Source organism: Anolis carolinensis, unplaced genomic scaffold (genome assembly GCF_035594765.1).
Source record: "Anolis carolinensis isolate JA03-04 unplaced genomic scaffold, rAnoCar3.1.pri scaffold_10, whole genome shotgun sequence".
Lineage (NCBI taxonomy): Eukaryota > Metazoa > Chordata > Lepidosauria > Squamata > Dactyloidae > Anolis > Anolis carolinensis.
In genome coordinates, this window is record NW_026943821.1 from 5,346,304 (window position 1) to 5,371,582 (window position 25,279).

Below are 25,279 nucleotides of genomic sequence, written 5' to 3' on the forward strand. Positions count from 1 at the left end.
CTGAAACAAGCTCTACTGTTGAGTGATTTCAGCTACCACTAAGCCATGGGTTTGTGAGCTTGGTGTGCCACGCAGCAGGTCAAATGAGATACAGACGGGTGTGAAGGCAAGAACCGAAGTCTTTTAGTCAGCAGAGCTAGTGCTCAAAGTACTGAAACAAAACACTGGAAAATGCAGAGCATATTGATTTGCTTTGTTAGCTATCCAGAATACTTGCGCCATCCTCTGATTGGGCTGGAAACCAACCCAACTAAGATCTAGGCTCCCGTTGGCTGGGGGCTCCATGCAGTCCCATCTTGGTTAATGGGAAATTTAAGGCACCGTCATTCACTGGTTTGAAACCTGGATTCTATGGGAAGTCCACCTCCACAGGGGCCGTGAGAAGAACCAGAAATGTGATGTGGCAATATGTAAAAGAGTCTTGATTGACTCAATGGCTTAGTCCAAGTGAACACAAAGAGATAGTCCGGTAAAGTCAATAAGCAAATTACGGGTGATGAACTGTTCAATGGGCTAAGCTTCTCCGGCAATGTATGCGCATATGCCTAACAGCAGATAGTCCAGACGACATCAGTGCAAGCTGGAAAAAAGCCCCACAATGACTACAGAAAGTTTTTCAATGATGTAAGCATTTATCAATACAAATATTTGAATCCAAACTGAGGAGAGTGCAGATGAGCTCCCTCTATCAGCTCCAGCTCCATGTGGGGACATGAGAGAAGCCTTCCACAAGGATGGTAAAAAGATCAAAAACATCCGGACGTGCCCTGGGCAACGTCCTTGCAGACGGCCAATTCTCTCACACACAATTCTTCTCAAGTCTTCTGTTCGGCAGGAATGCTTCCAAACAAAAACTTTGCTAGGTCTTACTTTCGGGGGAGGCCTTATATTTAGCAATTCAGCAAAATCTCTACTAGGTCTTATTTTCTGGGGATGTCTTATTTTAGGGGAAATAGGGTATGTTAACGGAGTTACACATTTTTTGTGGGGGGAAAAATACTTTGTATTTTCCCCTAAAGTGAGGGCGCCCCCTTCTGTTAAGGTCGATTTCCACCTTCCCTGGGGCCTACTAGGCCTTGCCAAAGCCTGGGGCTTGAGTAGTTATCCTCTCGGGCCGGAAGTGCGGATCCTTCGGCTTCCTCCCCTCAGACGACTCCCCGGCCTCGATTGAGTCCTGCATAACACGAGCGCCCCCTGCTGGAGGTTCGCTGTCACACTTCGATAGTTTCCTTGCTCACTTAGCAGGAAAAAAACTACACCTCCCGGCATGCCACGCAAAGCCCTGCGGCCCTCTCCTGGTCTTACACTGCAACTTCCAACATTCTGAGCGGCTGCTGGAGGCTGGTTTGCCGGATATCCGGTACGTGGGAACGACTGTGTGGGGGAGTTGAGCCAGCTGCCCCAGAGTTCTGTGTGGAAGGAGGGTTTCAAGGCAGCCACCATTATGGTAAAGAAAGGGGATTTGTGGGATTTGGGGTTGTTTGCTAAGGAGGGGGAGAGGAAGGGAGGGGGAAACAGGGACCTGCTACTATTTCTATACCATAACATCCTGTTTTCTATTATTATACTCCATTGCTGTGCTATAGTTTTTTTTCTATTCTATGTATTATTTTCTATTATTGCTATTTTCTATGCAATTCGCAACAGTATATACTATTTTCTATTACTATGCTGTTATCTGTGCTATATACTATTTTGTATACCTTATTCTATTTTCTTATTAGTATGCTACTCACTGTATAATATACTGTGTTTTTTTCCATTCTAAAGGCAGCATTGATTGCAAGACACACACTAATTTCAGTAGAGTCTCATCCAACACTCGCTTATCCAACGTTCTGGATCATCCAACACATTTTTGTAGTCAATGTTTTCAGTACATTGTGATATTTTGGTGCTAAATTCATAAATACAGTAATTGCTACATAGCATTACTGTGTATTGAACTACTTTTTCTGTCAAATTTGATGTATAACATGATGTTTTGGTGCTTAATTTGTAAAATCATAACCTAATTTGATGTTTAATAGGCTTTTCCTTAATCCCTCCTTATTATCCAACATATTCGCTTATCCAACATTCTGCCAGCCCGTTTATGTTGGATAAGTGAGACTCTACTGTACCACCAACAGAAAAAAAAACCCTTTTTACTTATACAGTAGAGTCTCACTTTTCCAACATAAACGGGCGGGTAGAACGTTGGATAAGTGAATATGTTGAATAATAAGGAGAGATTAAGGAGAAGCCTATTAAACATCAAATTAGGTTATGATTTTACAAATTAAGCACCAAAACATTATGTTATACAACAAAGTAGTTCAATAGGCAGTAATGCTACGTAGTAATTACTGTATTTATGAATTTAGCACCAAAATATCATGATGTATTGGAAACATTGACTACAAAAATGCGTTGGATAATCCAGAACGTTGGATAAGCGAATGTTGGATAAGTGAGAGTGTACTGTATATAAGAAAAGGCGGCCCCTGGTGGCACAGTGTGTTAAAGCGCTGGGCTGCTGAATTTGTGGACCAAAAGGTCCCAGGTTCAAATCCCGGGAGTGGAGTGAGTGCCCGCTATTAGCCCCAGCTTCTGCCAACCTAGCTGTTTGAAAACATGCAGATGTGAGTAGATCAATAGGTACCACTCCGGCGGGAAGGTAACGGTGCTCTATGCAGTCATGCCAGCCACATGACCTTGGAGGTGTCTATGGACAACGCCGGCTCTTCGGCTTAGAAATGGAGATGAGCACCAACCCCCAGAGTCAGACATGACTGGACTTAACGTCAGGGGAAACCTTTACCTTTATAAGAAAGGCACCTGTGAGTCTGAGATGTCTGTTTTTAGAGAGGTTTATATGGAGGGGAAAGTGTGTCTTATTATTATTATTATTATTATTATTATTACTAGCTTGGGTACCCAGCGTTGCCCAGGTTATTTGAAAAAGTCAATTTTTAATTGTACAAAATGCAAAAGGTTGTGGGTGAACTACAACTAACAACATGCCAGGTTAACCCCAAAAAACTCCATCAGTACTTAAACTTTGTTATTTTGGGCAAGCTTATTCTGGATGCATCATTGGTGGCGTTCAGTGTGCTCTCTGGCTGTAGGGTAGACTACAACTCCCAGAAAGGAAGGTCAGTTCCCACCAGACCCCTCTAGTAATGACATTTCGGCATATCAGGTATGTGTGTTTAGTTTGGTCCAGATCCATTGGTGTTTGGGTTCATAGTATGTTCTGGATATTGGTGAACTACAATTCCTAAAAATCCCCCCAAAGAACTCCAGTATTTTTTGCTGGTCATGTGGGTTTTGTGTGCCAAGTTAGTTTCAGGTCCATCGTTGGTGGGGTTCAGATTACAGGTGAACTATACATCCCAGTTCCTACAGTTCCTATATATCATGGTGAATTCTCCCCAAACTTCTCTAGTATGTTCAGTTGCTGATTAATTCCTCTGTTTGCTGTGTGCCATAGAAAAAGAATAGGAAAGGGTTATGGGAGAAACAATGGGGCAGGGTCATGCACATTTCACACCAATGGAGAGAGTAAGGAACACTGGGATGTCTGTGGTGAAGGAAACGCATAAAATCTAGGATGAAATTGCCCCAGAATGAAAGCCTTCACTTGGGTGGTGGGCAGGATGGTGTTTGTGGAGGACATTGACAGGCTCTTAGACATGTTCATGGTGCTCACTATAACCTGCAATGTCATTGGAGGGAGGGCCATTCATGTCTCCTGAGTGGCGGGAGTTATAGCTGTTTGTGGAGGCAAGGTCTTGTCTGTGTATGTGGACACCCCAGCCACATACACATATGCATATTTTCACTTTTATTATGTGTATAAATTTATTACATATACATAACATCACAGCACACATGCACATTAGGTCCAAGTGTCTCAGATTAGTCTCTGAATATCGGGCTGCTCCCAAAGGTCTATTAGAGGTATTATTAGTACTATTCTCATATTGTTATTTATACCCTGCTTTATCTGTCTTGAAGGAGACTCAAAGGGGCTTAACATAAAAGCATTAACATACAATTTAAAATATGCAAGCATTAAAATAGCCTTATATATAAACAGTATTAAACATTTCCAGTTAAAAACCATTAAAACATATTCAAAGTTATAAATAAGAATACAGTACTACTTGCCATAGCTATGCTGTACAGTGACTATGCCATTTTCATCTACCAAAATATTTAAAATGATGTTGTGACAAATGCTTATTACATGAACATTTTATAGACTCACAGAATCCTAGTGTTAGAAGGGATCCCCAAAGGCCATCCAGTCTAACCCCATTCTGCCAGGCAGGAAGACACAATCAGAGCCCTCCTGACAGATGGCCATCTAGCTTCTGTTGAAAAACTTACAGAGAAGGAGATGACATTGGACTCCCGGGCAGCAGCAGATTCCATTGTCAACTAGCTATTACCATCATGAATTTCTTCCTAATGTTTAAGAGGAATCTCTCTTTTTTGTCAATTAAATCCATGGCTCTTCTGTCTCCTAATCTCCAGAGCAGCAGAAAACAAGCTTGCTCCTACCTCCATGTAACATCTTTTCAGATATTTAAACATGCTCTCATATCTCCCCCCAACCTTCTATTATCCAGGCTAAACATTCCCAGCTCCCTAAACCACTTCTCATATGGCTTCGCTTCCAATTTTTTGTGGATTTCAGCCTTGTAAACCTATAAGCAGGTTATCAGCTGGTTCACTTACCCTGTTTCCCAGAAAATAAGACATCCCCTGAAAATAAGACATAGTAGAGGTTTTGCTGAATTGCTAAATATAAGGCCTCCCCCGAAAGTAAGACTAGCAAAGTTTTTGTTTGGAAGGATGCCCGCTGAACAGAATACCAGAGCATGCAGGATCAGTAAATATATGTACCATAAATTGTTGTACATGGAAATAATGGTAGTAACAAGAAATTCTTGATAGGATTCACAGTTTGTTTAGTTATATGGTTTGTGATGACAACTACTATACAGTATATAATAAATGTTCATTTTTTTTGTTCAACGACAAATGTGAATTCTTCCTGGAAAAATAAGACATCCCCTGAAAGTAAGACCTAGCACATCTTTGGGAGCAAAAATTAATATAAGACACTGTCTTATTTTCTTATTTTGTAGTGAGGATTTGGACTAGATTTCTTATGAAATCAAGTCTCTTGCTGCTACAATTGGCACAACTTTGGTGTTTTCCCTTCATTAAAACCTTGAATAGAATCGTTTCTGCACACAAACCTGAGTTCTAAAAAAATCATGTGAATGACGTACAGTCCCAAGCATCTGTTCTCATAAATTCTAAAGAGAGAAAGATGCAACATGGTTGTAACTTATGGACCTGTGGCATTTTTTTATCAAGTAAATCTTTAAGAAAGAAGGAATTTGAAAGGGACAGATCTGTCTGACAACTGTTGTGCAATGTGAAGGAAATTGTATAATTCTAATTTCCCTTATGGCTTTTCTGTGAAAGTCTTTATCTGTTATACCAACTCATAAAATAATTAGGGGCACTATCTGTTAGCTCATTTGTTGATAATACTCTTTTCATACCAAAAATGCAGAAAGCCAAAGACATACATGTTTTGTTGACAGTGTAATAGCCTGAACTATTATTACTGTAATTTCATCCTCCTTGTCTTTGTGGCTAGTATTTAATATTTAATGTGAGTGAGTAATGTTGGAGAGTTTATTTTTCATGTCCAAAGGACGGAAACTATACTTCCATTGGGATGCATACGATAGCCTTTCCCAAACCCCATTCAGATATGTCCTTCTACAGTGCCCATATATGTACTATAGTAACATGTGAGCTAGAAGTTGTAGTCCATACATTTTGGAGCATTAGGATAGGGAAGTCTGGTATAAGTAAAAACTACCCTTGCAAAAAGGAGATTCATAAACCGGAGTTTGTCAAAACCATAATTTTGAAAGAGGTACCGTCTTGGTGGCTGCTCCTAGAATGTTGAACTCGCTTCCCATGATACTGGATTGGCACCCTCTTTGCCATCTTTATAGGCACACTATAATAAATGATGAGCATGATAATGATGATGCTGTAGGTTCCACTGCCTGCTTTTTCTCGTCTTGCTCATTTTCTCATCAAAGGAAACCCAATCTTGTATGGTTAGGCTGCATGTCTCATTGGGATGGTGTCTCCTCAGACTGGTCGGCGGCTCCTCTTGGCAAGAGATGCTGCTTTTCTGTAGGGTCTGGGATGTGGACATCACTTGGATGCCTTCCCTGATTCATCAGGAATCTCATCCACATGAAAATTGGTAGTGGCTGCCTAGTATGCCATTTGTTCAGTTTTGGCTGCTTAAAAAGGCTTGTCTTTGTTTGGTGCTGGAACAGATAACGAGCCATCCGTTGTGTGTCTTTGCTGATTCTGCTGGGCTGGCTCTTTTGACCAGGGTGGGTCACTTTCCTATCTCGTAAGCACACTGAACAGGAAGAGGAGCTAAGCAGGCACTGAGTCACACAAAAGAAGCTCTTCTCTGGGGAAAGCTTGAAGTGTGTCCCCAATCCATGCATATCCTAGCAAAGCGAAGGAAGTGGAAGGAAGGGAGAAGCTGATCAAAACAGGCAGGAGATATTTGAACTGTAGCAGAAACCTTTCCAAGTATGGAGAGGGACTCAGGAATCCTGTGAATATTATACCCCAGAACGTTACTGTTACAATAGACATTTGACAATAGGAACTGAAATTGGTTGCTGGTTGATGCTTTTATTGCCGTTATAATGTTTTGTTTTATTCTGTTTGCATTGTGAATTACATTTTATGTAATTGTATTTTAACTGTGTTGTTGGGCTTTGCCCCATTTAAGCCACCCCGAGTCCGGGGAGATGGAGGCGGGGTACAAAAATAAAGTTGTTATTATTATTATTATTATTATTATTATTATTATTATTATTATTATTATATTATTGGCATCTGCTGGGATTTGGTTTCAGAGCTCCTCGTGGATACCAAAATTTGCACATGCTCAGATACCATTATATATCACGGCAAAGTAAAATGACACCCCCTATATACAAAGGAAAAGTCAAAGTTAGGTAAAGGTTTTCCCCTGACACTAAGTCTAGTCATGTCCAGCTCTGGGGATTGGTGTTCATTTCCATTTCTAAGCCAAAGAGCTGGCGTTGTCCATAGACTCCTCCAAAGTCATGACTGCATGGAGCGCCGTTCCCTTCTCGCTGGAGCGGTACCTGGCATTGATCTACTCACATTTGCATGCTTTTGAACTGTTAGATTGGCAGAAGCTAATAGCGGGCGCTCATTCTGCTCCCCAGATTCGAACCGCCAACCTTTCAGTCGGCAAGTTCAGCAGTTCAGCAGTTTAATCTGCTGCGCCATCGGGGGCCTCACAAGTCAAAGTTAGCCTTTTGAAATTTTATATATATATATTCAAGCCAATGATGGCTGAAGCTGTGGGTACAAATTCCATGGACATTGAAGCTTGACTGTGTGTGGCATTGCAGGCAGTAAAAAGCACTGAATGGAAATGAATCTATTTCAAAATAAGCATGCACCCGGTCAGTCTTTATATGCTAGTTGTTTCCATCATGGTTGTAGCTCACTTGCATGTTTGGTGAGGAAAAACAACAAAGCAGCAATAACAGATTTGGAGAACCCTCTTTCCGGCATCTATTCCTGGGTTCCTGATCTGACATTTCATATCCAACCTGCACTGTGGTTGGAGAACAATGTTGCCTGTGTATATATTTATGGGTGGGAATGATCCAGTTTGTTCATGATGCAGCTGCTTAGTATAAATTACTGAGCCTGGCATCTGTGTCTCTGCAGGTCTGCCTTATCTGGGCTTTTGTCTTGAATCAGAAGCCATGCGTGGAAAAGTTTCTTATTTCTTCTTCCTCATGATAGAAAATTGTCTCCTTTTGCATTCTCTAGAAGCCAAGTGTGGTCATAATTACAATTGGAATAAAAAGCATACCTGAGGTATTGGCAACTGGGGGAACACTCCTTGAGTCTCAGTGCTCACTGACCTGCCTGTTTTCTCAATTTACAGATCCGCTTCATTCTGATCCAGAACCGGGCCGGCAAAACACGCCTGGCGAAGTGGTACATGCAGTTTGATGATGATGAGAAGCAGAAGTTAATTGAAGAGGTCCATGCAGTAGTCACTGTCCGAGATGCAAAGCACACCAATTTTGTTGAGGTACATAGCCTCATATGCCATCTAAATCTGGCATTCTGCTGACTCTTGCAGATTGAACCAATGAGGAGAGCAGTTTCTTAGTGCCATTTTGTATATTGCAATTTGGTTGGATGACTGAGGTTAGCAAAGACATAGCAATCTTAATCTCTTTCAGCAAAAAAGATGTAATCACGCATCATATATGTCCTATCTCATAGCAGTTATTTTTCTCTCTCTCACGTTCAGTTCCGCAATTTCAAAATCATCTACCGGCGCTATGCAGGGCTCTATTTCTGCATCTGTGTAGATGTGAATGACAACAACTTGGCTTACCTAGAAGCCATTCACAACTTTGTGGAGGTGAGTATCTGCAGTGTGGGATGCGACACAAACAGAAGGGGAGCGATCATAATTTTCCTTGTGAAGTATGTCTCACTTTGAAGAGGAATTGCTTGATCAAATACTTCTCTGTCATGATTCCGTCTGGTAGAAAGTTACCCAGACAGAACATATTAAATCCACAGAAGTTAAATTTGCAGATGTGGAGGACTGACTGTACTCTTTAGCTATCCCTCTTCATGCAGTCCTTTTAGATAGAGAGGCTGGTGATGGAGCCTGGAGTCTTTTGTCTGAAAAGCAGGTGCATACAGCCTCTTAACAGTGTCTCCTTCCCTGTAAACATAGGGTGTGTACAAAGGCATTCTTGACAATCACAATAGTTTCCCTGCACACCTGTACCATTCTTCCGAAAGCCAATGGCTTGATATAACGAGACTGATTTCTTTCTCTTTGTCAGGTTTTGAATGAATACTTCCACAACGTCTGTGAACTTGACCTGGTGTTCAACTTCTACAAGGTGAGTTTTTGTCCTAATCTTCCTGTTAGGGAGTTAAAGGGAAAAGCAAGTTTGTCAAGCGGACTCAAGCATGTAGCACCAATGAGAGACCTGTCAATGCCAGCCCTGTCAGAAGATGGTGCCAGGCAGCCATCAAAGGCCTTGCTTTATGTGTAGATAATGCTGGAGAGGAGACTTTCTTATGGGATGGAAATAATATTTGAAAATATCTTGAATAGTCAAGAAACCATAAAAAGATGAATCCTGGATGGATAAGAATCTTATGATTCTAAGAACCTTTGTACTTCAGGATGTATTGTATGCAAAATTTGTATGCGGCTGTTTTGCACAGATATATTTTATAATTTTATAATAATTTATGTTCCATCTTGAAGCAGGATGAAAGGGTTTTGGTGCACGGTTGTATATAAAGTGTTTCTTATCGGCAAAGAAAGGTTATTTCCTGTTTCTTCTTGCAGGTCTACACTGTGGTGGACGAGATGTTCTTAGCTGGCGAGATCCGAGAGACCAGTCAGACCAAAGTCTTGAAGCAGCTCCTCATGTTGCAGTCCTTGGAATGAGAAGCAGGGAAGCCAGAACAGCCATGTTGGAGCTCTCCTTCCCGGACCTTGCAGCCCCTGCCCCTCTGGGCTCATCTCTCTCCAACTGGTTCCTTGAGAGACTTGCTCAAAGCATATTTGGCCACTTAACTCATAAAGTGATGCGGGGAGGCAGCGTGAATTTGTGAGGGGCTATTTCGATTTATAACCCTGGTATTTTCCCCACATTGAAGAACAAGCAGAAGATGTAGAGTTTTCCTATCAGGACTGAGATGCATTTCTGTAAGGGGATTATAAGAGGAGAGAGCTCCCATTCACTCCCTTCCTATTACTATCCATAGCACCACACATCTCAGTGCTCCATGTCACATTTCTTCTGCCCCCTTCCTCACCCATTCATGTAAACGTTGTGCAGGGTCTGCAGTAGAAGAGGGACCATAACTCTGTATGTGTGCGTGTGTATGTTTGTGGCAAGCAGTCGTACTGCCAGTCAAGTGATGTATTGAAACAAAGCATCTATAGAACATTTAAAGCCAGAATAAATCTTCTATGTATCTAGAAGAGAGGGTTTTCTTGGTGCCTTCCTCCTATGGTGATTGGGGCAAGGGGCAGGAAAATATCACAGAATTGGACGTGAAGGGTCATCTGGAAACAACTCTCCACCCATGTAGAAATCCATAGTTGTAGCTTCCTGAGAAATAGCCCAGTCCAACTCTTAGGGTCACTAGCTTTGGATTCCTCCAGCATTTAGAAGTGTTGGGATCAAATATACTTTTTAGTGCCCAAATGTACTGAGTGCCATTGGGCAATTCCCATTATTATCTCAGCCTCCAAGGAGAGCAAAGGGAAAGCGCCTTAGGTGAAGTTTTTCTTAGAAATGGTATGAAGGAATTGCTGTAAATCAGAAATAGCTTGAAAGGGAAAGCCAATGTGGTGCAGCGATTTGAATATTGGACTGGGGTGCAGGGGTCAGAGTTCAAATCACTCATCCTTGGAAACACAGTGAATAACCTCAGAGAACAATGGCAAACCTCTTCTGTAGCAAACTTGCCAAGGAAACTAAGGTTCACCTTAGGATAGCCATAAGTTTGAAATGATTTGTAGACAACAATTATATCAATTCTTCCTTGTCTAAAAGTGAAATTTTCCTTTTTTTGATAACCAGTCACTTAATCCAAACTTCCTTGTTAGGGACAGAGATTTTTTGCCGTATTCTCTCTTGGATCACCTGGACAGAAGACCTTTTGCAGAACTTTAGAAGGGTACAAGCATGCCCACACAAGGTTATTGCCAGAACATACCTCTCACCCTAATAGTTAAATGACCCTTGTGCGCAGTGGAGAAATCTGCATCATAAGCCTAATGCCAGAAGGGTTGGGTTACACTTCTGAACCTTTTGCCTGCAATCTTAGAGCCTTCCGAGGTCAGCGTGATGCCTACTATAATTTTATTTCTTATTTTAAAGCAGTATATAAACAGGTGGGTCGCAAGTCTTCCAGATTGCCCCTGATAGCTTCTAAAATGGATTGTAAATTGCATCCTTGTTTGCCTTCACATTATCTCTGCTGTCTCATGATGATGACCTAGGTCACAGACGGTCTCAAATGCAGTTGCCCTGAGTCCTTGCTGGGCCTGAGCCAGGTGTCCCAACCTGGCTCCTAGGGATCAGCGATAAAGTTCAACAGAGTTAAGGTGTCAGCTCTTGTCAGTGACCACCAGGGGGCAGCCTTTAGTGCCCAAACTGCTCCCATCCCACTTCTTTCAGCAAAGAAACACTTGAATGGACCTACATTTCCAGAGCAGGTTTCTTGGATGCTGGCACGTCATCTTCAACCAGGATACATGGGAATTTTAGGCCTACCCATTGGGATGGCAGCAGCTGCTGCTTCCCCATGCATTATCTTAAGGCTTGCAGTTTCTCAAGTCGCTCCTGACACACACACACACACACACACACAAATCTTAAGGCTTCGTGTCCATGGCTTTGCATTGTTGTTCAGTGCTGGTTTCAACTTACAGCGAGAGACATCAAAACATCCTGTTATAAACAGCCCTGCTAAGGTCTTGTCTACTAAGGATGGCTATACATTGTATAGGTCTGGTCTTGCCTTTACAACTAAGCATCTTTTTGGCTTGAATTCATTTGTGTCATTAGACCCAACACTACTTGTACTTGTCCTCTGTGCTGCACAATACTTATTCCTTTAGATTTAGTTATCGTGCCACTGCCATTGTCTCTGAGAGATCCTTTGCTGAGATTAATCCCAATACTGCTGCTGCCCAGTTGTTGTTCGGCACGTTTAACTGGGCTCCTCAGCGAAAGCCTGTCTGATAATTTTTCAGCAGCATAGCCCCTTGTCCTACTGGGATATGCCATCATGGAAAGGTAGGGCAATGCTAGGAGGCAATTTCTTGCAGCCCAAGAAATCAGGATTAATGGTTCTCTTTACAAAACAGGCAAACTAGAAACTCGGGGCTATGAAATCTAATGCCACCGTCTATCTCCACTTCTCCTCCTCCATCTCCTTCTTTCGACAATACTTCTTAAAATTCCCAGTTCCTAATCAGTGATCATCCAAAGAATGATGTTTCCACATTCTGTCTCTTGAGATCCATTGTCTGGTCTTACATGACACTTCTCAACATAATAGCTATTTGGGTTAAGAATAACCATCAACCATATTAGCTGGAGGATGTGGGGATTTATCATACCAGATAAGTCAGTTCCCAAGCTGTATCCAGAGGCTGTCATTTTAGATAGCTAAGGACCGATTCAGTATGAGGGATAGGATTCCTTCTTTTGAAAGGATAGATGAGTCCAGAGGTTCCAAGTTACAACAACCAGCACCCATCTCCTTTTTTTCCAGGACATCCGTTCCAAAGAGTTGTTGCTTTGTAGCCAGTTCTGACGAAGAGATTGTGAGGTTTACTTTGTTGACAGAAGGCTCTAGCGTCAGTATTGCACTACAAGCGTGACCTTCAAGGACATGGAGTTTGCAGATCCATTTTTTTGTTTCTCTGCTGCTGAAGGATACCCACTTTCTGAAACTTTAGCAAGAAATAGTTCTGCAAACATTGGTGGGAGGTAGCAGACGCTGCTCATCCTTGGCTTGTCCTTTTGCCCCGCAGAGAGAATCAATACACAGTTCAAGCAGGTGTTAAAATGAGGACTTTGGATATATTTTTTACTGGCATACCATTTGTGCCTTTGACATGTTTAATGTCCTCCTTTGTCTTCCGGATAGAAGCAGTTACTGGCTTAATACCTACATTCTACCATTAAAAGGTGGAGCAACAGGGCTGGAAAAAATGGGTTTCACTAATACTGAAGTGGTCTAAAGACAATTGCAGATTTCTAATGCAATACGATCACCGACTAGTGCTGCTTCCTCACAACATGGGAACTGTCCCGTTGTGTCCAACTTCAACTTCCATTAGAATCATAGAATCATAGAATAGTAGAGTTGGAAGAGACCTCATGGGCCATCCAGTCCAACCCCCTGCTAAGAAGCAGGAAATCGTATTCAAAGCACCCCCGACAGATGGCCATCCAGCCTCTGTTTAAAAGCCTCCAAAGAAGGAGCCTCTACCACGGCCCGGGGGAGAGAGTTCCACTGTCGAACAGCTCTCACTGTGAGAAAGTTCTTCCTGATGTTCAGGTGGAATCTCCTTTCCTGTAGTTTGAAGCCATTGTTCCATGTCCTAGTCTGCAGGGCAGCAGAAAACAAGCTTGCTCCCTCCTCCCTATGACTTCCCTTCACGTATTTGTACATGGCTATCATGTCTCCTCTCAGCCTTCTCTTCTGCAGGCTAAACATGCCCAAACAAATTAGTCCCAACAAATTTGGGACTCAAACAATAGATTAACACAGAGGTAACTGTGCTAATCTATTTCAGAAAAAAGCAATTCCATCATTGCATGAAATGGACTGCAGACCACAAAGGGTTAAATAAAATCTGCTAGTTTCAAGATGCCACAAAACCTCAACTGAGATGCTCCTATTCTCTTGAGGAAAGCTAACTCACAAGACTGTTGTGAGGAATCCTGCGAATCTCTTGGGAGGACAGGTGGACAAATGTCAGTGATCTAGAAGAAACAAAAGGCCAACAGCATTGGAGCAACAATCGTCCATCATCAACTTTTCTGGACTGGCTGTGTTGTCCAAATGCCTGTCTCAAAGCAGTTACTTTACTTGCAGCTCAAGGATGGAAAATGGAATGTGGGTGGGCAGCAAAAGAGATTGAAAGATGGGCTTAAAGCTAACGTAAACAAATATGGAATAAACACTGAGAACTGGGAAGCCTTGGCCTTCGAGCGTTCTAATTGGAGGCCAGCTGCTACCAACAGTGCCATTAATTTTGAAGAGGCACAAACAGAGGGCGAAAGGGAGAAATGTACGGAAAGGAAGACACACCAAGCAAACCCTTGTCAGGACCGTCTTCCACGTGAAAATGTATATCCTCACTGCGAAAGACCATACAAATCCATAGGTCTCTACAGTCACTTACGGACCCACCACCAAGATCCCCCCTTGGAAGGCAATCAGACTCGCCCATGAGTGACAGCCTTTGGTGATGATGATGACGAGTTTTTTATACCCATGGAATATATAACTCATGAGGTAGTGTAGTTGGCTGTGTGGTTATGGAAGTTGTTGTCAACTATTTGGAGCCCTCGGTAGTGCAGCAGGTTAAACTACTGAGCGGATGAACTTGCTGGCCGAAAGGTTGGTGGTTTGAATCCGGGGAGCGGGGTGAGCGTCCGCTGTTAGCTCCACCTTCTGCCAACCTAGCAGTTTGAAAACATGCAAATGTGAGTAGATCAATAGGTACCGCTCTAGTGGGGTGGTAATGGTGCTCCATGCAGTCATGCCGGCCACATGACCTTGGAGGCGCCTACGGACAATGCCAGCTCTTCGGCTTAGAAATGATGATGAGCACCAACCCCCAGAGTCGGACACGAATGGACAATGTCAGAGGAAAACATTTACCTTTACCTTAGTCAACTATTTGAAGGGCAGCATATTGGAAAAAGCTAACTTTTGCCCTAGCACTGTAGAAATAGATTGCCATGTTTTAGAAACATCTTAAAGACCTTTCCTCACTTTACATACCAGTAGTTATACAAACAGAAATCTGTTTGTTTCATCCTTAAATGGACAAAAGGTGGTAATAGGGGTGTTGTGTGTTTTCCGGGCTGTATGGCCATGTTCCAGAAGTATTCTTTTATGACATTTCACCCATATCTATGGCAGGCATCCTCAGAGGTTGTGTGGTATACCATCAGAAGAGAATACTTCTGGAACTTGGCCATATAGTCTGGAAAATACACAACAACCCTGTGATTCTGGCCATGAAAGCCTTCAACAACACAAAAAGGTGGTAATGTCATCATCATGAGACTTCTATCCTATTCCTCTTGTTACTTGTGGGCACTTTCTTACTTTGGTTGGTAGAGCCACCAACTTTATATCCTCCATTCTAGTTTTATTTTTGACCAGAAAGAAGCACAGATGTTGAGAAGAGAGGATGTGAGCTCAGGATGTGAAACAGGGCAGTTTTGCTCAGCTGCTCCTCTGAAAGATATCTTACTGGAGAGCTCAAGAACTGCTGATGCAACTGAGGCGACTATTTCGTTGCTCTACTTCTGGTGACATTTTATGCCTAAAGCCTGCTATCGAGAAACCCAGACCTGTGCAAGGATTTCCCACTTCCTTGACTGGCTGATGCAATGAATGTGAGAGATAACAGCAGCACAAGAACTAACCATACATGTCTTAAAAGACACAGGACAGCCACCCATTAGTAGCACGAACTAGAGCTTATAAATTTTAACTTCTTTAGGCTGCAGCTCCCAAAAAGTCAAGCTACTTAAGTAGGTTTGGAAGTTATACCATAACTTGGCTCATTCAACAATCTCTCAATTCTATAATCTGGAGCATTACATCTTGACCAGTGCTTTCAAAATTATCTGAGATTTCCTTCAATGTGTCAGGGTCTGACTTACACTATTTGTTGTTGTTATTTGCCTCCAAATAATTTTCTGATATATTGTGACACCAATAATGTATACAGAGAGAGTTTGCGCTTGATTTCTTCTGAGTCTGAGAGAGTATGACTTCCCAACAACTGCTCAGTGAGTTTACATAGCCAAGCAAGGATTTGAATACTGGCCTTCCAGAGTCATGTTTGTGAAATATCTTGCAAATCATCTTGCAAGCTCATTAAAAAATATGAGAAGTTTATCCATTTTTCCTAGTTAGGCAAAGTTTGGATTATTGCATTGTTAGGGAAAATTCACAGCCAGATAGCAGAGAAAAAAGTGGAAAAGAACTTTCAAGCTATGTGGCATATATTTACAGTATATATTTCAGAAGCAAAATCTAGTTATGGACCATCATTGAACCATATGATATTTTGGAAACTATTATAAGCACTCCTTGAATATTGATTGTGTTCGCTGTTTGTCTTTGATAGTTATTGTCTGATTACGCTTTAAATTATATTTTTCTGTGGTGGAGAAGGGTGGGTAGGGGATAGCTTACTATGATACTATGTAAACTGCTACTAAAATATGTCGAAATATATTAAAATGTAAATATATATATTTAAAAGCAAGGAAGGGTTTTACTATGTCCTTGATAGTAAAAGAGTGTTACAGGTAACAATGTTGCTTTTAGTTCTTCCTGACCTTTGATTGTGCATTTTGAGAAATGGCATGCATGTTGACACTGATGTATTAAGGAGTATAACACCACCTGTCATTTTACAAGCTGTAGGTATACTTCTTTTTACTGCTGATAATTACACCCTACAACAGCTGTATATTTGCCAGTATATCTTTATAGCCCCAAAGGCTAAATATTTCACTTCCCCCATTTAACACTGGGAAATCTAAGTTAGGGCCAACTCTGACACCATTTGGCAGAAGAAATTGTCCTTTTGGTAATGTGTGGCCCTGGGGTTGGTGAAGCTCAGGAAGCAATTCCCAGTTGCCAAAACAAGAGCCAGGCATAGGTGTGCCCCGTGTTTCATAAGAGAAATGGTGACAGGTGTGTACTATTGTAGCAATTAAAAAAAACACAGGAAAACAGGAAAAAAGCTTTGGGCTGTATCAGCTAAAACATGTTTCCAAAAGAATAAGAAATATAAAGTATTGTGAAATGCAGCAACAGGTACTCTAAAAAGGTATGCTGAGACATATTTTTAAGCCTAGATGGCCTAGTATAAACTCACACTTAAGAAGAAAAGGCCCAGTCTGAGAAAATTTTATGCCAGATATTGGAAAAGTATGCTATCCTGATTCAAAGTTATCATCATCATCATCACCATCTTTATTTATACCCCATCTTCCTCCCTGTGGAGATTTGGCCGCCTTCTTTCCTTTAATTACAAATCAGGAAAATAAGATTTTGACTGTAAATAGAAGGTCAGCTGCCGTCCTCTCCTCCTTTTTGCCCTGTTTCTATTTGTGTTGTATTTTGAAATGGTCATGAATGACTAGTCAAATAAATAAAATAATAATAAAATAATAAATAAATTATTATTGTTGTTGTTGTTGTTGTTGTTGTTGTTATTATTATTATTATTACAAATCTTGCTTTGATATACCCACCAAAATTGAGGGTATATCACCTCCCAAACAGCCTAAAATTTCAACTGGAGCCCTTTAAGAGCTGCAAGTTGTCTTTTAAAATTCTATTATAATTATTATTGTTATTATTATTATTATTATTATTATTATTATTAAATATCTATATCCTGCCTTATATCTGAAGATCTCAGGGTGGCATACATTCAAATCAATTTAAATTCAATAAATAATAACAATAGCTCTAACATATTTAAAATATATTAAATAGCTTGATCAATTGAAATGCAATGATTTAAAATTGGGTAAAATAATTTTAAATAGCACAGCCACAAGGCATGAGCTTCCCAGATAATATCAGTTAGGCCAACAACTTTTTTTTAAAAAAATCTCATTTTGACTTGCTTCCAATGTTTCTATACTCTTGATCACATTTTGCTTAACCATATGTTGCATTTCTCAGCTCTGAAGTATTGAAGGCTATGACCTATTTGTACAGCCAGGCTTCAGCCATAGACTCTGGAGACCAGGATCAGTTTCCCTGTTCAGTCATGGAACCTCGTTGCGTGATCTTGGATACATCACACTCTCTCAGCCTCAGAACAAGGCAAAGGCAAACTCCCATTGCCAATAATATTGCCAAGAAATTAAAGACTTTGCCAGAAGGGTCACCATAATTATAACAATAACAGGAACAATGACATATATGCATGTCTGAGAGCTGACATAGGCAATTATACTGGACTGATCAACAATAGTCTGTAGAGCCATTCAATTATTGACAGAATGCAATGGTTTGGTCTGCATGGAAGTCCTCTGTAGCAGGCAGAGGGCAGGTACCTGCGTTGCCACGTCAACTGAACACCTTGCAAACCAAACCCAGAATTGTTCCTTTGCTGGAAAGATCAACAAACAAGAAAAGTACATGAACAAAAGAGCCTGAGTCACTGGATGAAATGAAGCCAACTGAGCAAACTGCTGTCACTGCCAGGAGGTGACCTTTTCACTCTGGAGAAAGTGATCACTCAAGGTCAAGGGTCAACAAAACCTGTTTCCCAATGAAAAAAATCACATGCAGGTGTTTTCAGAGGGAAGCCAGGCAAACTTGACAAAACTCTATCTTCTCCACTCTTCTACAGTGCAGTGAATTCCATGATGACGTCAAGCTTGTAGGTAAACAGAAATGATGCTGAGCAGATGGGAAGTGGGTGGGTCAGAATCTCATAGACAGGACTGGATATGTAAGGGAAGGTTGGCCAGCATGTAACCCCAAGGCCATAGCAGGACCCCCCCCCCCCCCCCGGTGGTATTTTCATGGCTGTTGAACCCTTAAGACTCTCCCAACAGTGCATTTTCTAGTTATGAACGGTTTAAATTCTTCTCTTGGAACCCTTAGGAGCAGGCCTGTAGCCGAGGGGGGGGGGGGGTTGAACCCCTAACTTTTTCAAGTTAAAAAAATGGGTTTACTCATGAATTTTAACTAGTTACCCAAATCCCCATGCTAAGTCTATGAGACGCAAAAAAATCAAGAGTTCCTCCAGGCACTATCTCAAGCAGATTCTGACAGGTCTGAACCCGGGGGGCGGGTGGGTCAGGGGGTTCAAACCCCCCCCCCCCCCCAAAAAAATTTCAAAACTCCTCCTGAAATTTTTTTCTGGCTACAGCCCTGCTTAGAAGCAACATCATTTGATATATGCTTCTGTTAATTTTCTGCACTGGGAAAAGAAAGATGGATTAGATGGTTTGATGGGAAATAACTAGGAAGCTAGAGAAGATATGACTAGGCAGGGATATGATAACTATTTTTACATTTATGTCATGGAGAAAATAGAACAAGCTACTTTCCTGTTGCTCCAGAGACTAGAACATGACCCAATGGCTTCTTAAAATTACAAGCAAAGTGATTCTGGCTAAAGTTAGTTATATTCTCTCTCCCTCTCTCTCTCTCTCTCTCTCTCTCTCTCTATATATATATATATATATATATAGTATTCTATATAGGGAAATAATGTTCGCAAGAGCTATTTTAAGAGTGGAATGGAAGTGGTACAGAGTGGTGGACACTTCACCACTGGAAGTCTTTAAACAGAGGTTGGATAAATGTCTTACAGAGGAGCTTTAGTTGTGTTTTTCTGCATAGCAGAGTCCTTGGAGTTCCTTCCAACTCTAAGATTTTGATTATTTTTGTTATATGATTGCTTCAGCAGAATTACTAGTCTCCCACCTGTTCACAAGGATACAGATACTATGGAAAGAGTGCTTACATAGTATTATTATTATTATTTTATTATTATGTTTATATCTCACTTTTTCTCCACAAGGAGACTCAAAGTGGCATTTTAAAAACAGAAGCGACATAGCTGAACACTCAAAGCACTACCCCATGCCAACTTTGTAACGAAGTGTTATAATTGCATAGTAAAGTAAAGCCAAACTAATGTTGTCAGCATGTGACTTTTGTGCAACAATCTGCCTTACGTTCTTAATTGCACCAAGGGCCTGCAGGCATTAATATACTCCTGGGGATCAGTATATCCTCCCACCATACTATTCAGAAGCACTACAAGTTACAACAAACCCAACTGTTTTTAATGGGACCAACACTCTTGAGCAATAAAAACAACCTCAGTGCCCACATTTTTCCCCAAGAGGCCTTTGGCTGGTTCTGGCATTCAAACTGTGCCCTGGCTTGATGACTTTATAGGATAGGGGAGGCTGTGTGTGGTTAGGATGATGATTAAAGGGTATGGCTGGAATTTAATTTTCTCTTTCTCTCCTTCCCTCCATCAAAGACAAGGGTCCCTTTCTGTCCTGGAGCAGCATCATGGACAGGAAGACACAAGTCTAGTGATCACAAAGATCCAATCAAGGGGGTGAACCCAGGCAGGAGAGGAGCGTACTGCTGCTTCTGCCTTCTGGCTTGTTTGGGAACATTCCTCCACCCCCTCCACCGCTTTTAAAATGGGGAATAATTAAGGCAAATACTTCTTGCTATATCTTGTGGAAAAAATATTTGTTGTCCCCCAAGCTAGGGCAAATCTGGTAATTATGAAGTACGTTTTGTAATTGTCGTGAGAGCGTGGGCAATTAGGCAAGTGTGGACTTTCCCCCTTCTTCCTGCCTGCCTTCAGTCCCTGACTTTCATGAAACTCTTGAAGGCAAGGCAAAGCCTAGGCCGAGGAGGAGATGTCCCAAAGATATTCATCTCTGGATGTTTCTGCTTCCATGTTTGCAGGTGAATTTTCAGCTCTTTCCCAGAAAAGGTTATTTAGATTTTCTGGGGATTCTAGGAAAATACTTTCTAGAGCAGCCCCGCACAACCTGCGACCCTCCAGGCGTTTGAGTCTCCAAATCCCAGAAGACTAGCCCAGAGGGATGCAGGTTGTGCTCTAGAGGTTAAAGCCCATGGCTTTTACTGTCTATATATAAGACATGGCATCTCTGGCTTTCTTTTGTTCCATGATGAAATTCTAGCTGGTACCTAAGTATTCTCCCTTTTAAGCACTCATCAGGTTTAGAGCAAGCTTAAGAGCTCACCAGGTTTAGATCAGGTTTAAGCATTTACGGGATATAGGGCAGGCTTAAGTGCTTTCCAGCAAGCATGTGGTCACGTCAGAATGACCTCAAGCAAGTATTGAGATTTCTGGTTCTATCTTCACTACACACACAATAGGGAGCATTTCAGACAACTGGAAGATGTACTTGTGAACTATCCAGGGTACTGATCATTGAATGCCCTTGTTATTCCGATCTGTACATCTTGTTTTTGGTTGGGATTATTACCATTTTAACCCCTTTGTTTTTGTCTCCTGACTTTTTTGAAAGATCAGATTCTGCCATGCAGCAAAACTCTTCTTGTTAAAACAATTATTGTTGTCATCAGCAGCAGCATCCCACCTTTCTTCCAATAAGGTAGCATCACAACATTTTACAATGAAACTTATTTAAAAACTGCAAAAATATTGATAAATAATATTGATATAAAAGCTAAAGAGCAAAATATTCATAAAGTTAAAACACAGAACACTATTAAGGGATTATACAAACAACAAAACTGCACAGCACATAACTAGAAGCCTGCCACATTAGATTTCTATAAGCCTAGTGGCACGGTAAAGTCCTCAGTTGTTGATGGAAAGAGAGAAAAGAAGGAGCCATCCTAGCATCTCAAAGGGAAGGAGTTCTAAAACATGGGAGCAGCCATTGAAAGAGCCCTCTTGTTTGTTCCCATCAAATGAACCCAGGAAGGCAGTGAGAATATAGAGAGAAGGGCTTCACTAGATGATCTGAGAGTCTTACAGGGAGACATGGTCCTTCAAACAGCCTGGACCCAAAATGCTTAGGGTTTTATAGATCATCACCAGCATTTTGAGCAACAAAAACATTTCTAAGTTGGAAGCATCGACTAATGAGCCACATGACTGCCCATTTGTCCTTCCAGTTTCTAATTTTCCAAATCAGGGTTCACATGGTTCAAGGGTTTGCTTAATGTTGGATTCTGCCAAGCCTTGAGAACAGAAGGGGCAGCCTTGAAAGAGCTACGTGCATGAAAAACGTCTGCCTGGCAAGGATCTGCATTTTTTTTAATTAATGAGCAACAAACTTTTCTCATTAATAGCAAATCAGCAAACTGACCTGTCAGTGTCCTAAGAGATTATTTCCAGAAAAGGTATCCAGCACACTTCTGAACTTGGATCAATTTGACAGGCTTACCGGGAGATGGGAAACTGATTGAATACTTAATTCAGCAATACCGTTAAGATCTCCAAATCAAATGATGTGTTTCTTCTGCAGGAAAATGGGACAGAGTTAAATACATGGAGGAAAGGGAATCAAAAGAAGAGAATCTAGAGCTTTGTGAAAACCTTTATGTCTTCTTCAAAGACAGAGAAATAGTTCAGGTTCACACAGACAGATTTATCTCCTGTAAATTCCACATCTAATGGCGCTCTGCAGGCGTGAATGATGCATCCTAGATGCATGATAGTATTTATTTATTTATTTTTTCCAAAGACATTTCTATATGGCCTCCCAGCCAACGAGGGCTCCTGAGGCAATGAACAAATCAAAGTAATCAACACAATATAAACACACAAATGAAGCACATTAATTTCTTTTCTAAAAAGAAATTGTAAAGACATATTAAAATAGTCCTAAAATACAATTTTGAAATAGAACAATTTCAAACATTGAAAAGCATATGGAACAGCACAGTTCTGGTTCTCCCTGGGAGCAAAAGGAGATTATAGACAAAAGTTGTAGAGCAAATGGGATGCAGTGCCTTGACAATTATCCTACTGAAGCTGGTAAATGCTGGGTTTGCATGCAGTCTAAGAAAGCAACAATTTCTGGTAAAGGGAGCCATTGCTCCAGCTGTGGCAGAGGAGGGACAATATTCCAGCAAATAGGAAAATGTAGCTTTTCTCCAGGTATTGATCACTTACTTATTCTATGGGCATCTGCTGCAAAGGAAGAGAGGCAGTCTCCATGGCAACCTGCATCCAATCTCTCCATTTAGTCATCCAGGTAGAGTTCTGGTTTGATTTGCTCGAGGACCCATTTATTTGTCTTTTTAGAAGTCTATGGAATCCACAGAATTCTGCTCCAGTATCACCTATAAAATGAGTTAATTTCCTTCTTATCAGCTTTCGTTACTGTCCAGCTTTCACAGTCATACATATAAAATGGAAATATTGTGGTACTTCTGACTTTGATATTAATTGATATATCTTTGTGCTTGAGGATCTTGTCTAGTTCCTTCATGGCTGTCCTTTCAAGTCCTAATTTGGCTGTACACTGTAGAATGAATGTAGTTTGAAATCACTTTAACAGTCATGGCTCAATGCTATGGAATTCTGAAAATTGCAGTTTGGTGGGGCACCAGCACTATCTAACAGAGAAGGATAACTACAGTCCCCATTATTCCATAGCATAGATCTATGGCAATTAAAGTGGTGCCAAACTGCATTAATTATACAGTGTAGATGTACCCTGATTTCTATATTACTGTCTCAGTTTTGATTACTGACCAGTTTTAGCCAAGGTATAGGAAATCTTTAACTATTTTAATGTCTTCACTGTCTACTTTATAGTTATGAGGAATCTGTGTCATTTTTTCCCTACTTTTTTTTTACGTTCAGCTTTAACCTTTGCACTGTCTTCCTTGACTTTCCTCAATAGTTGTTCCCAGGATTCTGAGAACATGCATTTAGAAATCAGGCCGATAGAATTTAGCCTGAGCTGCCAGGAGACAGGAGAGCGCCTCTTGCTGAGTTTGCAAAAGGTCTCTTTTTCTTATGGGTATTGATGACCGAGAAGCCTGGGTCTAGAATTACCAGCTATATAAAGGAGGGGGGTTGTATAATGCAGAAGCAAAGGGGATCCTGAGCAGAAGTACATGGTTTTGAGATCATATAGTCAGTGACACCTAGAAAATATATCTCATATATATATATATATATATATATATATATATATATATATATACACACACACACACACACACACACACACACACACACACACATACACACACACACACACACACACACACATACAGTAGAGTCTCACTTATCCAAGCCTCGCTTATCCAAGCTTCTGGATAATCCAAGCCATTTCTGAAGTCAATGTTTTCAATATATCGTGATATTTTGGTGCTAAATTCGTAAATACAGTAATTACAACATAACATTACTACATATTTAATTACTTCTACTGTCAAATTTGTTGTGTAACATGATGTTTTGGTGCTTAATTTGTGAAATCATAATCTAATTTGATGTTTAATAGGCTTTTCCTTAATCCCTCCTTATTATCCAAGATATTCGCTTATCCAAGCTTCTGTCGGCCCGTTTAGCTTAGATAAGTGAGACTCTACTGTGTATATATATATATATATATATATATATATATATATAGAAAGAGAGAGAGAGAGAGAGAGAGAAAGGGACAATCTTTGAGTTACGAACAGGCCTGTAGCGAGTGGGGGGGGGGGGGTTAGGGGTTCAAACCCTCCCCGAAATTTTTCAGGTTATAAAAAAAACCTTGTTTACTCATGAATTTTAACTGGTTAACCAAATCCCCATGCTAAATCTATGAGATGCAAAACATTAAGAGTCCCTCCAGGCACTATCTCAAGCATATATTGACAGGTTTGTAGCGGGGGTGGGGGGTGCTAGGGGTTCAACCCCCCCGAAATTTTCAACCCCCCCCCCCCCGAATTTTTTTTCTGGCTACGAACATCCGATTTACAAACAACTCATAGTTAAGAATGGGGATGAGACAACAGGAAGTGAGAGAAATCTGTGATGGTTTGTAAAGATACTGTATGTGTGTTAACTGGAAAATCAAATGCATGAAGCCAATTGGCTGAGTTTGCAAGGACCTGGGAGTTGGTTTTGTAACTGTTGCTGTCTTGCTGCTGGAGAACCATTTGAACAGGTTTCTCTGTGTGTGTGTGTCTACTGAGTACTGTCTGGAAAGAAGATGGCTATGTACTCTGAGAGGCCTGACTATTTCTGAAGCCTTGTTTGCTGCTGATCTTCACTGAAGCAGATTTATGGACTAAGAAAGGACTGCTTATGACTGCTGATCTCTATACGCAATCAGAGGGACTATTGTAAATACCATTGTTCTGTTGATCTCTTGGACTTAGTAAAAGTTCCTGTGTTATTTGTTCTGCAAAGCTGAGTGGTGCATCATTCTGCAGGGTGACTCTGGGCTCACGGGTACACGTAAGAGCTTCTATCTCTCATCTGCAATACCCAACAAAATCTACCTTTAGGATTAGAAATCCACCCCTGGAAGAGTTATTATCATGGGGAAAAGGGGTCTCAAATGAAGCTTTCTCACCAATATTTGTTTCCCCAACAATCCAATTTTTCCAAAATCCAGTTCCAAAATCCAGAAAGTGAGGTGAAATCATCTGAACTTGGGCACAGACAGCAAAACAAATGCCACAGGGCTCATCACCCCTATGCTATCCAAAGATAGATAGAAAGATGGCTGGAGTTACACTTAAAAATGTACCTGTTCCAATTTACATACAAATTCAATTTAAGAACAAACCTACAGAATTTATCTTGTTTGTAATTTGGGGACTGTCTGTATGTTACACAGGG

General features: G+C 41.0%; 1 protein-coding gene and 1 long non-coding RNA gene across 2 annotated transcripts; one reads left to right on the plus strand and one right to left on the minus strand.

Annotated features, from left to right (window-relative positions):
- The first annotated feature begins 1,288 nt into the window (after window positions 1–1,288).
- ap2s1 (adaptor related protein complex 2 subunit sigma 1) lies at window positions 1,289–10,129 on the plus strand. Its single transcript, XM_003228037.4, has 5 exons — window positions 1,289–1,447; window positions 8,045–8,194; window positions 8,420–8,533; window positions 8,970–9,029; window positions 9,488–10,129. The coding sequence occupies exons 1-5, from the start codon at window positions 1,445–1,447 to the stop codon at window positions 9,587–9,589; spliced, it is 429 nt and encodes a 142-aa protein (XP_003228085.1). The 5' UTR covers window positions 1,289–1,444; the 3' UTR covers window positions 9,590–10,129.
- On the minus strand, window positions 4,241–23,554 carry LOC103280986 (uncharacterized). Its single transcript, XR_507545.3, has 3 exons — window positions 22,604–23,554; window positions 21,795–21,947; window positions 4,241–6,551 (listed from the first exon to the last, which is right to left on the minus strand). It is a non-coding gene; the product is annotated as an uncharacterized LOC103280986 (long non-coding RNA).
- Window positions 23,555–25,279: the final 1,725 nt, after the last annotated feature.

What these genes read in the sequence shown, in the direction of transcription:
- ap2s1 (XM_003228037.4), top strand. An exon ending in AGCACACCAATTTTGTTGAG is followed by an intron (nt 8,195 to 8,419) that starts GTACATAGCCTC and finishes TCTCACGTTCAG; the next exon opens with TTCCGCAATTTCAAAATCAT. An exon ending in TGGTGTTCAACTTCTACAAG is followed by an intron (nt 9,030 to 9,487) that starts GTGAGTTTTTGT and finishes TTCTTCTTGCAG; the next exon opens with GTCTACACTGTGGTGGACGA.